This window comes from Hemiscyllium ocellatum, chromosome 17 (assembly GCF_020745735.1).
Source record: "Hemiscyllium ocellatum isolate sHemOce1 chromosome 17, sHemOce1.pat.X.cur, whole genome shotgun sequence".
In the NCBI taxonomy this organism is placed as follows: Eukaryota; Metazoa; Chordata; class Chondrichthyes; order Orectolobiformes; family Hemiscylliidae; genus Hemiscyllium; species Hemiscyllium ocellatum.
The window spans coordinates 51,906,777-51,925,446 of NC_083417.1; the positions used below are offsets into that span (position 1 = coordinate 51,906,777).

Here is an 18,670-nt window from a genome sequence, read left to right on the forward strand (position 1 = left end):
AATGAGCAAGAGTAATTCCAGAGTAATAAGTTAAATGATTAAGAGTAATAACACACACACCAAGCTTCAAGTCAGTTAAGATATTACCAAAGACTAATGAACTTCTCAAGTAAATACTAAATTGTTCATGTGTGGATGCATAGTGTGGGGGTGGGGTGTGTTGGAATGCACTAAGAAACACAACAATTATATGAACTTGATGGTGCGCTTGAACTTGGAAATACCTGGCAGCCAACCAAGGTGTTTGATCACAGAAATTGTGCTGTTATCTTTGTCTTGTTCTAGAAATTAGATCACTTTCCATTGGAACTTATTTTCAGCACTCACCCTTCTTTTCCTCGGTTGTAGATTGCAAGCTCATCACCAATCCCTTCCTTTTCTTTGAAAGCTTCCCAGTCGATCTTCGATTTTTCTAGGGTGCTCAACTTTTGTTTCTTTCCCCCAATCTTTCCGAGAACGCTACCTAACCCACTTTGCCTCTTCACTCTGCATTTAGAAGACAAAAAAAAAGAGAACACATAGTCAGAATACAGCAGCAGTGATGCAAACAGTACATCAGACACTGAAGTAATCATTCGCTGTGCACCAAAATATCAGCCTAGATTGTGTTCAGTTTGCTGAATTAGGGTTGGAAGCCATTACCCTAACACCTTAAAGCAGAGTACTTCCTCTAAGCCAAGTTTAACATCCAGCCATAGCCAAAATAAATTGAAGATTGGCTCAAAATAGCCCCTAAAGTAGCAATTAAGCAAACATAAAAATAATATATCTCTTGTACCCCTTCATTGCTACCAGCATTTCTTCTCAGTTTTTCTTGTTTTTATTGATGGTCTGGCTACTACACTGCAGCATCAATCTTGTTGCTTGATTGAAACAATGTGATAATGCCCAAATGCATAAATGTGTCTTAATTAAATATTTGTTTGATCAAGTTAAAGTTTCGCAAGGAACATTAGCTACAGATAACCATGAGGAAATACTTTTCGAAGTTGGCATTAAAGCAACTAACTTAAATCCATTTTATTGAAAAAGTACACCAGGGACAAATCCCAAAAGCATAAAAAAAACCAATGCCCCAACAGAATAAACAAATTGAACTGATACTTTGTGCTTTGTCCAGGCCAATTCTGCCGACTTCTGCGTTACTGCTTGATGCTCTCTCATCTTAAAATAAAAATGCATTTGTGGTTGGTGACTTGAAAATTGGATGGTTCTTGCCAAAAGACACTGTCAGACAGATGAGGGGAACTACGGGAGGGAATTGGAGAGGTACTGTTCATAATTTTCCAACTTTCCTTATATACAGGGCCAATGCCAGAGGACTAGAGTCATACAAATGTTACATTTTGTTCAAAAGAAGTGTGTAAGAATAAACTGAGCAACAGTAAGTCAGTCAATTTAGACAACTACAAGGTTTATAAAATCATGAGGGCCTTAAATAAGGTGAATAGACAAGGTCTTTTCCTCAGGATAGGGGAATCCAAAACTGGACAGCATAGGTTTAAGGTGAGAGGGGAAAGATTTCAAGGGGATCTGAGGGACATTTTCACACAGAGGGTGGTGCATATATGGAACAAGCTGCCAGAGGAAGTAGTAGAGGCGAGTACAATTAGGACATTCAAAAGACATTTGGACAGGTACATGGATAGGAAAGGTTTAGAGGGATATGGGCCAAATGCAGGCAAATGGGTCTAGTTCAATTTAGAAAAGCTGGTCAGTTCAGACAAATTGGGACAAAGAGTCTGTTTCTGTGCTGTATGATTCTAAGTCTGTGGGCAAGTTCCTACAGCCAATAACGTGGGACAAAATAAGCAGTAACTTTGATAAGGGTGAATTCATTAATAAAACCGGTTAATTAAGGAAAATCAACGCAGATTTGTTAAAGTCAGAGTTTGTCTAACTAACTTGAGTGAAATTTTGTTGAGGTAATGAGTTCAAATGAAGCTAGGGTTTCTGGTTATCTGATTTTAATCCACCACAATTTCACTATATATTGCACCCAAAGCAGGGTGGGATCATGTTCAAATAACGATCAGAATCAGTGAGTGGCGAAAACAGCCTCTTTTATTCAGAAATCACAGCACTAGAATCAAGGTGGCAATAGAATGCTGAAATACAGTTCTTACAACAGCCACTTTATACACAGTTCTTACATATATTAAAATTCCATTACTATAGTGTTACTTTTTTAATCTATAGTATGCAAAGTTTTGAAGGGCTTCCTTCTGATCTGGGAGACAGGAGATGGGTTAAAAAACATGCTAAGTGCTGGCTGTTATTTCTGGTGGGATTAAGGATGTCTGTCTGATTTGGTTGCATAACCAAGAAGTGTTAGTTCTTTTTTCTTTTAACATAGTGAATGTTAGCAAAAATACTAGGCCAACAGGCTCTAAATAAGCTAGAAATCATACCTGTACTTAATAAAAGAATAAAGGATATTTAAACTGATTATTGTAGCTGGATTGTGAGATGTATTTACTATTTGCCAGGATGAATTTCATTCATTCGTGCAATTTCATGGAAGTGGTGTTTTGTAGGTTAGTTCCTTCAAGGGATAATGTCCCAGTTAAAAGGTATTTAACAAGTACTGACCAATTGGGGAATCTATTCAGGTCCAGGAGATACATGGTAAGGGCTGATTAATATTACACTATTTCGTGGAAACTTGATGGGGGTGGCATTGCTCTGTGTGCTACATTTGTTCAGAGGTAAACACAGCCTGTAGCAAGGGCTGATAAGGTGTGAAAATGCAGTAAAATATAGCAAGTTGGTGAGTGAGTTAATAAAGATAACCTATAACATATTCTCTCATAACACAAAATCAGTAGTATTCATAAATTAATTTCCAAATGACACCTATTCTTTTCCATGACCATTGTCAGGAGGTGAAATGTCAGGTAAAAAAAAAGTTCTTCCTATGGACTGACCATTTTCTATGATAGCTAAATATTTACGTTTTTCCATTTGTTACAAAATCTAAAAAACTTTCAGCACCACATAGGACTCTTCAGAATGAGGAGACAACTTAATCATAGCTACCCACTTAATCCATTTGTTCACTGAGTAAGATCAGTTTTGTCTCGCATTTCATTTTATTCCATTTGCCTTCCAACAAAACTAGGGCAAGATCACTAACTCAAAAGATATGGTTACAATATGCATTTTAAACCCCTCTGATTATCTAAAAAAATTGTTATGGGCATTACGCAAATTACTGAATATTGGTCACAAACAAAGGTAAAACATGGAAAGCATCCATCTCAATACAGCAGCATTCATGCTCCGAATGAGGATTTTTTTCTATAGCACATTCAACACTATAGCCACTCTGTTCACATATATAAAAGGGAAAAAGATTTTGTAAATTCATCATATCCATCTGCTACAATTAATGGTTCAAACTAGAACCAATCCATTAGAATCTGATCATAACCTCTAACCAAACTGTCCACTGCTCAGACAGGCAGACCTACTTCAGTGATCAAAGCCAGCCAAAAGATATTGGCAGCTGACATCCTATGACAATATCTCATGCTACATGAATGACAGGACAAAAATAAACTACAAATCTCCATTCCTTGTTTTCAAAGATTGTTCAATTATTTGATAGAAAACGTAAGGATGAGAAACAATTTTTAGTATAACAATGATTTTTTTTATTCATATGACTACCTTGTAGAATGTTGTTCAAATTTAATAATGACACTAAAGAGAAAAAAAAACAAAAATGTTTAACAGCACAAGCTAAGTAACCTCTCAAAATGTCTAATGTTAAGATTTTAAACAAGCTACAGGTACCAATAAACACAATGAATATGCCTTACTTGCAAACATATTTGCAAAGTAACTCTTTGCTAACAGTCTAGCTAAATATTATGGCATAATACTGCATTTAAATACAATTCACTGTGTTCTTGATGCACTAACAACGATTTTATTCAACTTGAGATTCTGGGGAAGTATGGGAAGATTTCATTGTAATTCAGTTTATAAAGAACATGGCGATTTTGCTACACATGCCATACCAAATAATTCTTCCTATCAGTCGCTGGAAACAGCTGTTTGGAAATCAAATAAACAAGGTTTTTTGAAACCCATTAGAATTACAGAATTACAATCAAATGTCAACGCGGATCATTTGGTACAACTCTTGCTTTAAAGTCTGAAGATTGTGCGCTCAGATCCCATTCCAACTGTAGTAAAGAACGAAGGGAACACTAAATTATTGGACATAGTTTGAGTCAACTGCCTTTTGTGGTTTTTCAGGCTGATATGAAAGGTCCCATTATGAATAGGAGTTTCTTCCAGCATTGTGGATAAAATGCTTCCCTGAACTGTCACTTCACTACATACAAACTGCTGAGCTTGTTTGCCTATGTAACAGTGACTGTAATCAAAAGTATTTCATTGCCTATTAGAGGCTTAGGATGTCTGAGACAATGGAAAAATGTTACAAAAAAGTCATTTGTGGATTGAATGTTAAAGACCTAATATGGATTCCTGCACCATGAATGCAGTTATACTTCTGCATTCAAGTAATGAGGAAATCATGGGATACTCTATTTTTCCAAAATATCCCAAGTCCCATAAACTACCCTGAAAATGCACAAAACTTCACTCAGAATCAGAACTGTGGCTCTTTGAAATAGCAGGCAACAGACAAGACAAAGGAAAAGTGTGACGCACAAAAAAATACAAAACTCTGCCACTGAGTCAGCATGAGAGTGAAAGAAAAGATTTTGGAACACTTTTGCAAAGAGTTGGTTTCAAAGAGTCAGTACGCAGGAATCATGAATGGCTCCATCCTCACTTATTTATGTAAAACCATCAAGTTAAAGACAGAATCTTAGAAACTAACATATGTTCCTCTAGTTTAGTTAGGGATTGAAAGCTTCCACTTTACAAGTATTGATCATTATTATTTAAGAAACAAACAAGGAAAGTAGAAAAATATTAAGATCCATTGAATAGATTCGCCAATTAAATTGGACCCTTAGGCTGATACATTAAAATGCAGCAAAAGTCTCTTCTGACAATACGGCTGTGTAGTAGCCCCAAGATCTCTGAAATAAGTTGAAATGAAGAGTGATAAAACTTAAACTCAAAAATGAAAATATATGGGTGAAGAGAAAAAAAAACTGTTAAACAAAGTTGGATTTTTTAAAACTTTATAAAAATCAAATTTATATTGCCTATGCACTTACATATTTCAAAAAGGGACAAAGGTGCGCATGAGCAGTTGTAATTTATCTCAAGCAAATACTTTTTACAACCAATCCGCATCTTCAAAATGTATTTTTTCTCCCCCAAAAAAGTCTCAATCTCCACAGAATCAGCTCCCCATCCACCAATTTAACACATCTGCATTCTCAGCACCAGTGCACAGTGACATCACTGCATAATGTCTACAAGATGCAGCAACTCTCCAAATCCCTAAAAGGCCAAAGGCAGGAGAAACACTGGCAACTGCCTGATTCCCTACAAGCCACACACCTGACTTTGAAATTATATTGCTGTTCCTTCACAGTCACTGAGTCAAAAGCCTGTAACATCCTTCCTAATGACACTGTGGATATACCTACATCAAGTGGGCTATATAGTCCAAGAACACAGCTCACTACTGCCTTCTCAAGGTTAATGAGGAATGGGCAATAAATGCTGGTCTTGAAAGTAATGTCCATATCCTATGAATAATTTTTTAAAAACTTTCTCTAGTCTTGCTCTTTTATATTGAATATCACTATCTGCTTTTGTTTTTATCACATATTGCCTCTGGCCATTCACAGCACTGTTTGTTCTTTCCATAACCTTCATATAGAAATCAGTTTGATATAATGACCTCTACAAAGCAGGAAAGGATTTTTCAAAAAACAAAACAGTAATTTTGATGAAACACATATAGATTTAAAATGGTACATATTCTGACTCACCATGAACAAATGCCATGAAGACATAATATACTTTACTAACAAGTTAACTCCTATCATGCCTACAGGAGTTACCAAAACCTTGGTCAAAGAGGTAGCATTTAACAAGGGGAAAGAGGCAGTAAGGTTTATTATGGGAGCTTGAAGTCCAGGCAGCTGAGTGCACATCCACCAATGGTGAAGCAAAGGAATGGTGTTTTACACAATGAATGAGTGAAATACCACGCATCAATCCAACTGACAAATCATATCACACATGGAGAGTGAGGTACTGGTCGTAAAATTAAGTTATTCAAAATTTTACATACTATGGCTGAAACTGGTCCCTCTACATCAACTGCATTTTAAAAATAATTAATGTTACAGTGGTATGCAGCAATCTGGAAGAGCTTTGATAAGTTTAAGATTTACCACGTACCTTGACAACTGCACACTTAACAATGGCAATTAAAGACTAAATTTCTCATGTGACTCCAAAGTCTGCACATAAAATCCATACTCTCGAGAGTAATTTGTGTTTCAAAATGTTAAAACCATCAGAGAAGGCTTCATAAGGTAAAACTACTTTGTTACAATAATTCTTCTGAACTACCATTTAATGACTGAACTTTACTCCGATGTCATGTTTGCAATGACTTGATTTGTCCCACTTTCTTTATGCCTTGTTGACTCTTAACAGTGTTTTAGAATGGTCATAGTGCAGAAAGAAGCTTGCTGATTTACATTGAATGTGTTGTGAAACCAGGTGTCAATTTAAAACGATCACCCTTTTTTGTTCAAACCCCTTCATGGCCTCACCCTTCTAACAACTTGTAGCCCTATAACTCTGGTTTCTTGCCCTTCAATCACTTTCAACCATAGGATCTAGAACATAATTATACATAACTCAATCTTACAACCAGCACCTCGCCTTCCATGAGTGATGTGATTTGTGTCAGTTAGATAGTTGCATGGCATTTCATTCATTCATTGTGTAAAACACCATTCCCTCGCTACACCATTGATGGACGTGCACTCAGCTGCCTGGACTTCAAGCTCCCTTTATAAACCTTACTGTCTCTTTCCCCTTGTTAAATGCTACCTCTTTGACCAAGGTTTCAGTAACTCCTTCTAGAAAGGGCGGCACGGTGGCACAGTGGTTAGCACTGCTGCCTCACAGCGCCTGTAGACCCGGGTTCAATTCCCGACTCAGGCGACTGACTGTGTGGAGTCTGCACGTTCTCCCCGTGTCTGCGTGGGTTTCCTCCGGGTGCTCCGGTTTCCTCCCACAGTCCAAAGATGTGCGGGTCAGGTGAATTGGCCAAGCTAAATTGCCCGTAGTGTTAGGTAAGGGGTAAATGTAGGGGTATGGGTGGGTTGCGCTTCGGCGGTTCGGTGTGGACTTGTTGGGCCGAAGGGCCTGTTTCCACACCGTAAGTCTAATAATAATTCTCTTTGTCTCAAGTCAACATTTGTTTGATTAATCTTCTGCATGTATCTGGAATGTATTATCACACTAAAAAACGCATATAAAATGTTTTTGTTGTTTTTGGTTGAAATAAAACAAACTCCCAGAGTTGTTCATGTATTCTCTGCCAACACAAAAAGGCACATAAAGCTCCTGTGATTAAAAATAGACCGTCCCCAGTGATATGTTACTTAGAAGTAGGATGTAGTTTCGGCATTCAAAAGATGCCAAGCAGGTTACTCATATCCACCCTAACTGATTAAAAAAAAGATCAAAGTCAGTGCTACCTGCATCCTTCAGGCTTTCTGAAAAACCATGTCTAGTCATAACAGCAATAGCAAAGTCTGCACATATACTACACTTTTGCATTCAGTATTGACTTCAGTTTGGGCATAACTCAAAACTGATGATATCTTGTGGGACAGCACATATTCAAATGGATTCTTTTTAAGACAAGTAGACCGAATGAAAAACAATTTTTCTTCAAAACATTCTTCCAAACCCAATAAGCATGCGTTTATGTACCAGTCAATAATCTGTCTGAATCACTTTGCTGACTGACACATCAAAGCACTGTCAGGATTATGCTGATCTTTCAAATTTGTATCGTGTTTGACAGACCATGTAAACGAAGGCAGTGAGCTGGATTTGAGCAAATCTAAGTGATTATGGTGATCTTGGATCTGAAGCCTGTTTCACACTTCCCCAAAAATGTATACAGTTCGTCCTTTGGTTTACAAATAGCTGTGACAATAAACATCTGACACAAAGGAAGGCAAGTTAAAATTTGTAATGCATGCCTCAAGGCAAATCAATTAAATTTAAACTACAATATATCTGACAGCAGAAACATATAAAATATTTTTAAAAAGGTGTGACCATCTTTTAACTTCATAACCAACTTTTTCATTCACAAGTGTTTAATGAAGGACAAATTGATTTCATGCCTATTTAAATGATTCCCTTATTCCGTGGAATAGCATCAAGCATAACACTGAATGATTGCCATGAAGAGATTCTAAAGATTGTTCTTTTGTGATCTTTTAAATGATAGATAATGTGAAGAGATAGACGGGGATATATTTGAGATGATAGATAATGGACTCAGGATAAATACTCTGTACTTCACTTGACACCCTGGAAAGACGAAACCATTAAGTAAACATGACTCTCATGAGCTACCACAATTCATTCCAGTATTTCCAAGGCAAAATACAAATCAATGTTTCAGTTCAGTTGAACACTTCTGTGCAACATTAAAGGAGTGTTACACAGTCAGAGATGCCTTCTTTGAAATGGAATACTAAACTGAGACAATGCCACTCTTAAGAAACACTGTTTGAAGAGAAGAATGGGAGTTATTCCTCGTAGTCTGACCAGTATGTATTCCTCGGTTAACATTACAAGGACATATCTGATTGTTATCGCATTACTGTCTGTGGGAGCTTACTGTGCACAAGTTGGCTGCTGTTTTTTTTCTATATTACAACGGTGACCACACTTCAAAAATACTTCTTTTGCTGAAAAGCAGTTTGGAACAGCCTGAAATCACGAAAGACCCTACAGAAATAGAAGCCTTGTTATTTTATGGGATTGCAATGGTTTCTTTGACAAGCTAGACTTCGAAACTGCAGTTTTCAACTACTTATGAAAACAACTGTACTGTTTCAGGGACTAGTGTGATCTATAAAACACATCTTCTACAAGTTGACAAAAAGTTCCACTAAGTAATGTATAGTCATTTTTGATTGTTCAGCAGATGTACTGAATGAAAACATATGTTGATATTTCAGATGTTCATCTCATTATATGTTACATTGGTTTCACGATTTGAACATTATGAAACATTTTGTCATATTGAATACATATTTTATTTCTTTGGGGTTACAAATCTTTTTTCCTCATGCTCAATTCTGATGAAATGCCAACAGATTATATTTTGAAAAATATTTTTGATGAAAATGCTTGCATTTACATAATGTTCTCAGCACTTTCCATCAATAACTTATGTCTCAAGATAATTTCTATTGTTCATAGGAAAACACAAAATCCCTCAAACACCAAAGAAGTGATTAGATAAACTAATTTTGTTGGTGTTTATTGAGGGAAATGTTGGATCAAGCTACACGAAGGACTCTCAGCTCCTGTTCTTTTAGGAAGATTTCTGTCTTTCTTTAAAATTCTTTACCTATAAAGGAAGATCCGTGATTGAGTGGAAGGAGACAGTGTACGTTAACTGGAAGGTAATCTAATTGGCAAGATTAAATTTCGTAAGGGTCAGTGTTGGGTCCTCAAGTATGTAGCTGCAAATGTGTTGCTGGTTAAAGCACAGCAGGTTAGGCAGCATCTCAGGAATAGAGAATTCGACGTTTCGAGCATAAGCCCTTCACCAGGAATAAGAGAGAGAGAGCCAAGCAGGCTAAGATAAAAGGTAGGGAGGAGGGACTAGGGGGAGGGGCGATGGAGGTGGGATAGGTGGAAGGAGGTCAAGGTGAGGGTGATAGGCCGGAGTGGGGTGGGGGCGGAGAGGTCAGGAAGAGGATTGCAGGTTAGGAGGGCGGTGCTGAGTTGAGGGAACCGACTGAGACAAGGTGGGGGGAGGGGAAATGAGGAAGCTGGAGAAATCTGAATTCATACCTTGTGGTTGGAGGGTTCCCAGGCGGAAGATGAGGCGCTCCTCCTCCAGCCGTCGTGTAGTTGTGTTCTGCCGGTGGAGGAGTCCAAGGACCTGCATGTCCTCGGTGGAGTGGGAGGGGGAGTTAAAGTGTTGAGCCACGGGGTGATTGGGTTGGTTGGTTGGTTCGGGCGGCCCAGAGGTGTTCTCTGAAGCGTTCCGCAAGTAAGCGGCCTGTCTCACCAATATAGAGGAGGCCACATCGGGTGCAGCGGATCCGCTGCACCCGATGTGGCCTCCTCTATATTGGTGAGACAGGCCGCTTACTTGCGGAACGCTTCAGAGAACACCTCTGGGCCGCCCGAACCAACCAACCAACCCAATCACCCCGTGGCTCAACACTTTAACTCCCCCTCCCACTCCACCGAGGACATGCAGGTCCTTGGACTCCTCCACCGGCAGAACACAACTACACGACGGCTGGAGGAGGAGCGCCTCATCTTCCGCCTGGGAACCCTCCAACCACAAGGTATGAATTCAGATTTCTCCAGCTTCCTCATTTCCCCTCCCCCCACCTTGTCTCAGTCGGTTCCCTCAACTCAGCACCGCCCTCCTAACCTGCAATCCTCTTCCTGACCTCTCCGCCCCCACCCCACTCCGGCCTATCACCCTCACCTTGACCTCCTTCCACCTATCCCACCTCCATCGCCCCTCCCCCTAGTCCCTCCTCCCTACCTTTTATCTTAGCCTGCTTGGCTCTCTCTCTCTTATTCCTGATGAAGGGCTTATGCTCGAAACGTCGAATTCTCTATTCCTGAGATGCTGCCTAACCTGCTGTGCTTTAACCAGCAACACATTTGCAGCTGTGATCTCCAGCATCTGCAGACCTCATTTTTTTCCTCAAGTATGTACTCATTGCATCCATGGCTAAGTTAATTGATAGAATGCAAAAATCACCACTCCAAATTAGCATATGACAAAAACACAGGTGGCATTGGAAGCGGTGGAGATGGAATTATAAAATAAGTGTTAATAATAGATTCAATAAATGGGCAAATTTATGGCAAATCGATTTAAAACAGGCAAATATGAGAATATTCGGTTTAAACCGAAAAAGGTGAGAAAAGTGGACTTTCTCAATGGTGAAAAACCAGAAGCAACCAACATTCAAAGAGACTTGGAAGTCCAGATAAACAGATCACTAAAATATAAGTAACACATAGAGAAAACAATCAAAAAGGCAAATGAAATACCGGCCTCTCCATCCAGAAGAACAGAATACAGATATGTAAAAGTCATGTTTATTCAAAGCCCTAGGCAAAAGTGAGGACTGCAGATACTGGAGATTAGAGTCAAGATTAGAGTGGTGCTGGAAAAGCAAAGCAGGTCAGGCAGCATCCGGGGAGCAGGAAAATCGACAATTCCTGATGAAGGGCTCCAGCTAGAAACATCAATTTTGCTGCTCCTCAGATGCTGCCTGACCTGCTGTGCTTTTCCAGCACCACTCTAACCTGATTCAAAGCCCTAGTCCAACCACACTTCCTGTACTGTCAGCAATTCTGAACACACCCAAACAAACATACATGCACTTTAGAAGGAGGGCAATATAGATTCATGAGAATGATACTGAACTCCAAGAAACTAGGAAAGAAACTAATAGGGTCATGGATATGTACAGCACAGAAACAGACCCTTCAGTCCAACTTGTCCATGCTGACCAGATATCCTAAGTTAATCTAGTCCCATTGGCTAGCACTTAGCCCATATCCCTCTAAAGCCTTCCTATTCATATATCCATCCAGATGCCTTTTAAACGTAGTAATTGTACCAGCCTCCAGCACTTTCTCTGGCTCCCTGAACTTAGATGGTTCTGGGATGATTTGTTAAAAGTTTTCAATTAAGCAGAACAGATAACTTCTCCATATTTCTAGCTGTTTGGGGTCAAGGGCCAGAGGGGTAGTATATAAATTAGGGCTATTCTTTTTAGGACCATCAATCAGAAATACTTTTTCATACAATGGACAATGGAGGAATGGCTCTTAGTTTCTTTAAAACTATTATATTTTGCTTAATTTTAAAAATAACAGACACTTTGCTGGATTGATGCTAGCTGAGCACAATTTCTGGAAAATTCTGATCAACAATGCGCAAGAGACAAAATCAAGCATCATCTTCCAGGAACAACATAATCCTTGAACTGGAAAGACTTTTCAGTCAAATCAATACAATGGAACATTAGATGAGGCGACTATTCAGTCAGGTCAGAACAAAGGAAACAACGAAACACATCGTACATATGACAGTGGTAATAGTCTCAGCGCTTAGATCCTAAAGGACACAACAGTTTTTGGTAAATGGCTTCAAAACCATCTTGTTAGCTGAGTACCTTAACCTGGAGCTTCAGATATATGACTGAAACTGGTTTATTTGATTAGTCTTTAAGTGTATAGCTTCAAGCTTTTTCCTTAGTCTGTTTTTCTCAAGAACAAAATTGTCTCTGACTTGGATGCCTCTCTTGAATCCGATTTTTGGAAAGAATTGTGTAGTTCACCTGAAAAGTGATCTAATTTCTTAATGCCGGTGTCATATCTGACCAGAGATGAGCTTTGGATCACGTTCAACTAAGTCTCAGACTGCCTATTCCTACTTCCATGACATTTCTCAGATATAGCACATAGAGTCATCAAGAGATGTACAGCATGGAAACAGACCCTTCAGTCCACCCCATCCATGCTGACCAGATGCCCCAACCCAATCTAGTCCCACCTGCCAGTACCCGGCCCATATCCCTCTAAACCCTTCCTATTCATATACCCATCCAAATGCCTTTTAAATGTTGCAATTGTACCAGCCTCCACCACTTCCTCTGGCAGCTCATTCCATACACGTGCCACCCTCGGTGTGAAAAAGATGCCCCTGAGGTCTCTTTTATAACTTTCCCCTCTCACCCTAAATCTATGCCCTCTAGTTCTGGACTCCCCAACCCCAGGGAAAAGACTTTGTCTATTTATCCTATGCATGCACTTCATAATTTTGTAAACCTCTATAAGGTCACCCCTCAGCCTCCGACCTCCAGGGAAAACAGCCCCAGCCTACTCAACCTCTCCTTATAGCTCAAATCCTCCAACCCTGGCAACATCCTTGTCAATCTTTTCTGAACCCTTTCAAGTTTCACAACATCTTTCCGATAGGAAGGAGAACAGAATTGCACGTAATATTCCAACAGTGGCCTAACCAATGTCCTATACAGCCGCAACATGACCTCCCAATTCCTGGACTCAATACTCTGACCAATAAAGGAAAGGATACCAAATGCCTTCTTCACTATCCTATCTACCTGCGACTCCACTTTCAAGGAGGTACGAACCTGCACTCCAAGGTCCCTTTGTTCAGCAACACTCCCTTTGCTTTCCCAAAATGCTGCACCTCGCATTTATCTGAATTAAACTCCATCTGCCACTTCTCAACCCTTTGGCCCATCTGGTCCAGACCCTGTTGTCATCTGAGGTAACCTTCTTTGCTGTCCACTACACCTCCAATTTTGCTGCTGAGACTCTCATCCATGCCTTAGTTGCTTCCACATTTGTCTATTCAAATGAACTTCTGGCTAATACTCCCTCTGTAAAGCTGAATACACTCAAAGGTTTGCTGCAATGTCATAGCGGCACTAAATCCCGATTCCTCTCCCACCCCATGCTTGCTGACATGCACTGGCTCCCAATCAATGAACAAATGGCTTTTTAAATCTCTCATCCTTGTCACACCCCTGTGCATCTTTGCAATCTGTTGCAACACCATAATTCAGGTATCAGCACTCATCTAACTTTGGCCTCCTGAACATTCCTGATATTAATCTCCCACCACAGGTGGATTTGCCCTCAGCTGCCTTGGCTTTAAGCTCTGGAATTTCATTTCTAAGTCACTGAGTCTCTCTATCTCCCTTTATTCCTTTAAAACATTGATCAAAAATAGAAATTTACAATATTGAAGGACGCCATTTGACCCATCATGTCTGTACCGGCTCCAGGAACAGCTATTCAACTAGTCCCACTCTCCAGCCATATCTCGGAAGCCTTCTAAATTCAATTACTTTCAAGTATATATCCAGCTCATTCCTTAAAGCCTATCTTTGACCACACCTTTGGTCATATGTTTGAAAATCTGAAAGTGACCTGGTGTCATTTTTGTTTTATTAGAGTACTGAGAGCCATCTTGGGAAGTTTTATTATGCTAAAGCACCATATAAATGAAGATCTTTTTGTTAAAACTTCTTTTATGCTGAGTGATTGGAATGTGGAATCTGCTACCAAATGGAGTAATTGAGGTGAATAACAGGTATATATTCAAGGGGTAACTAGATGGAGAAAATTACATCGACAGGGTTAATCAAAGTAGTGTAGGAAAAAAAGCCTATGCGGAGCATAAATCACAGTAATAGAGCATGTGAAACAAACGGTCTTTTTCTGTGCTGTTAATTCTACTTAGCATGGTCACAGTGTTGCCTGAAAGTAGATACCTATTTACATAAACACTTTTGAAATTTGCCAGCAACTGTGATGAGGTGCAGTTCTGAAATTAGATGAATCACTTGAAGGACACATGACAATGTAAAATCAATATTTCAATGATCTGATCACAGTGATGTAAGTTTGGGACACGTTATACAATTTAGCATCCAGATGGAGTTCCATAGGTGGAAGGTGGAAGAAGAGGAGTTATGCAGAGTTCTGTTCTCCATATAGAAACATAGAACACTACAGAATTGCCAACTGTTCAAAATAATGTGCACCATATGCAGCGAAGAGGGTTAACAAAAATGCATAAGATTAATTATTAGCTTAGCATTTCTGATATAAAGATAGAAAATGCTGGAAATACTTAGCAGATCAGACATTTCGTCAAAACGGAAATCAGGAAAATGTTAGGGATGCAACAGGTTTTAAGCAAACACAGAAGCAGGGAAAGGCAGGTAGAAGATCACATGGGAAGGCAGAAGAGATGGAATAACCAAAAGAATGGTGGCGAACGACAAAAGATGTTAATGCAGGCAACTGGATGCTCAGGGTCATGTCGCAATTTGAAATGGAGAATGGAATAAAGCTACCATCTAATCTATGCTTGGTCTCCCCACTGTAGAAACAATTTCTTTGTCAGATAGAAATATAGCTCATTAAATTGGAATACATGTAAGTCAACTGTTTCAGCTGGAGGGAAGGCTTGGGGCTCTGGACAACTGAAAAAAGTGAAGGCAAGGGTTGCATCTCCTGTGCATCTCAGGAATGAACAAGGTGGGATCACAGAGGGATCAGCCCTTTCAGAATGCTGAAAGAGGAGAAAGTGTGTTTGTGGTGGGATCACACTGGAGAAAAAGAAATGACAGATCATTATGATGCATTGATGTGGAAGCTGGTTCGGTGACAGAGGAGGATAAGGGGAACCCAATCATGGTCCTGGGACGAGGGGAAAGGTGAGGGCAGAAGCTGGGAATGAGTTAAGTTGAGGAAAACGTAAAGTGTATCAGATGATTTGTCAGATCAGATGTGGAAGAGACAGAGTAAATGGGAGAATGGGATAGAAGGAAACAAAGTAGGATAAAGTATAAGAGTAGGGAGTTGGGAGTCAATGGATTTAGAGTAGATGCTCGTTTTAGGATTTCCCTGCAATCTATCTTTGGTTTGCTACACTGCTATACTGAAGTAAATAAACTTGAGGATCAGCATTTTATATTGTGATGCGGTACAATTTTAGATCATAATCACAGTCTTCTTTTTATCGATAGTAAACTGGAAGGCTGGAAGAACACAGTAAGCCAGGCAACATGAGGTGGCGAAGTCAACGTTTCAGGTGTAACCAAAAAAGGGTTACACCCAAAACAATGACTTCTCCACCTCCTGATGCTGCCTGGTTTGCTGTGTTCTTCCAGCCTCCTGCTGGTCTACTTTGGACTCCAGCATCTGCAGTTTTTTTTGTCTCTAACCTTTTTTTAATCAATAGCAATTGGTAAAGATTCTGCAATTGCCATTGACACTTTCTCTAGATTCATCTTTCAGTTGCTCCATTCATGTTTCTTTTGCCTCTCAAAACTATCACCATTTAATCTCTGCTAGCTTCTACTGTTGCACAGTCTTTTCCCAGTTTCTGTATTTGCTTAAGTTGTATTTAAGTACTTACCTCAAAGCCAGCGGTCTTTTTTGCAGCAGAGTGCAGCAGGAGCTGGGTGGAAGTGAGGTTGGAGCACAGACTCTGTTGGGAAGGTTAGTGAGTTCTATTTAAGTCGATGTGTTCTAGAACACAGTGTGCTGCGTGCATGATGTGTGGGGGCAGGGGCACTGGTGGTTTCTATGGCTCCTATAGCTGTGGAAAGTGTGTACACATTCAGCTTCTGAAGGACCATGTTGCAGCACTGACGAAAGAACCAGATGACCTCAGGCTCATCCGAGAGAACGAGAATTCTCTGGACAGGACCTTCAGCGAGGTCATTACACCTAGCGTACCAGAAGAGAGAAGAAGGGAAATGATGATGAGGAAGGAAGAGCTGATTCAAGTACAAGAGACCCCGGGTGAAGTACCTCTCTTGGAAAGTGTTGAGACAGATGACACTGCCAGTCCAAGAGGCGGACAGGTCTGCCAATTGAAAATTGGCGTGGAGGCAGAGCTGAGGAGTCAGACATCATGCAGAGCCGTGGGAATAGAGACTCCATAGTGAGAGGGACTGAAAGGAGTTTCTGCGGCAACAGGCGGGATTGGAGGATGGTGTGTTGCCTTCCTGGTGCCAGGATCCAGGACGCCAGTGACAGAGTGCAGGGAATCCTCAAGGGCGAAGGTGAATAGCCAGAAGTGGTGGCGCATGTCGGAACAAATGACGTTGGGAAGAAGAGGAGGGACATTCTACAGCAGGACTTCAGAGAACCTGGAAGGTGGCTGAAAAGCAGAACTTCCAGGGTGGTTATCTCCGGTTTGCTTCTCTGCTCCTCCGGCTGGAAAGGACAGGAACAGGGAGATAATGGACTTGAATGTGTGGCTGAGGAACTGGTTCAGGAAGCAAGGATTTAAATTCTTGCATCACTGGGGTATGTTTTGAGGTAAGGATAAATTATACAAGAGGGACGGTTTGCACCTTAGTAGGTGGGGTACCAGAATTGTGCAGGCAGGTTTGCTACTGCAACACAGGTGTGTTTAAACTGAGAAGTGTTGGGGGGGGGGAACAATCTGGAAATTTAAGAAGGAAGTTAAAGGGAAAGTGAGAATAAGAGAAGTTAAGAAAGACAACAGAATCAATGGAGCAGAAAACTCAAGGAGGGATCACACAGTATGGTCAAGTGAAATAGGGATTGATAGGAAGGGTCAGGGGAGTAACTAATTAAAAATATTATATATGAATGCACAAAACATAAGAAATAAGGGGGATGAGCTGGAGGCTCAGTTGGAAATTGGCAGGTATGATGTTGTGGAGATAACTGAGACATGGCCTCAAGTGGACCGGGCCTGGGAAATGAATATTCAAGGCTACACATGCTATCAAAAGGACAGACTGACAGGCAGAAGGGGTGGGGTGGCTCTGTTGGTGAGGAATGATATTCAGGATTAGAGTGGTGCTGGAAAAACACAGCAGTTCAGACAGCATCCAAGGAGCAGGAAAATCAACGTTTCAGGCAAAAGCCCTTCATCAGGAATACAGGCAGAGTGCCTGAAGGGTGGAGGGATAAATGAGAGGAGGGTGGGGAGAAAGTAGCATAGAGGTAGAAAGTAGCATGCGAAGGTTGGTTGGGTGGAAGGTGGGCACCAGGGGGGTGTTCTGTCCTTGTTACAGTTGGAGGGGTGGGGTCTGAGGGCGGAGGTGCGGGATGTGAACGAGATGCGTTGGAGGGCATCTTTAACCAAGTGGGAAGGAAAATGCCGTCTCTAAAGAAGGAGGCCACCTGGTGTGTTCTGTGGTGGAATTGGTCCTCCAGGGAGCAGATACGGCTGAGGCGGAGGAATTGGGAATACTGGATGGCATTTTTGCAGGAGTTAGGGTGGGAAGAGGCATAATCCAGGTAGCTGTGGGAGTCGGTGGGTTTGTAAAAAATGTTGGTGTCAAGTTCGTCATCAGTAATGGAGATGGAGAGGTCCAGGAAGGGGAGGGAGGTGTCAGAGATGGTCCAGGTGAATTTAAGGTCATGGTAGAATGTGGTGGTGAAGTTGATGAATTGCTCAACCTCCTTGCGGGAGCACGAGGTGGCGCCAATGCAGCCATCAATGTAGCAGAGCAAGAGGTGGGGAGTGGTGCCAGTGTAATTACGGAAAGTGGAATGTTCTATGTAGCCAACAAAGAGACAGGCATAGCTTGGGCCCATACGTGTGCCCATGGCTACCCCTTTGGAGGAAGTGGGAGGATTCGAAGGAGAAACTGTTAAGGATGAGAACCAGTTCAGCCAAACAAATGAGAGTGTCGATGGAAGAGTACTGTTGGGGACATTGGGAGAGGAAGAAACGGAAGCCCTGGTCATGGCAGATGAAGGTGTAGAGGGATTGGATATCCATGGTGAAGATGAGACGTTGGGGGCCAGGGAAACGGAAGTCTTGGAGGAGGTGGAGGGCATGGGTAGTGTCTCAAATGTATGTGGGGAGTTCCTGGAATGGGGGGATAGGACAGTGTCGAGGTAGGTAGAAACGAGTTCAGTGGGGCAGGAGCATGCTGAG

The 18,670-nt window shown here is 40.9% G+C and overlaps 1 protein-coding gene across 2 annotated transcripts in view; it reads right to left on the reverse strand.

The window, feature by feature from the left end:
* The window catches only part of cfdp1 (craniofacial development protein 1), a 185,541-nt gene that overhangs the window by 40,376 nt on the left and 126,495 nt on the right, over positions 1-18,670 (reverse strand). For both annotated transcript variants that reach the window (XM_060838156.1, XM_060838155.1), the window contains exon 6: positions 328-486. In XM_060838156.1, coding sequence (XP_060694139.1) covers positions 328-486 — 159 coding nt within the window. The remainder of the gene's footprint in view (positions 1-327; positions 487-18,670) is intronic.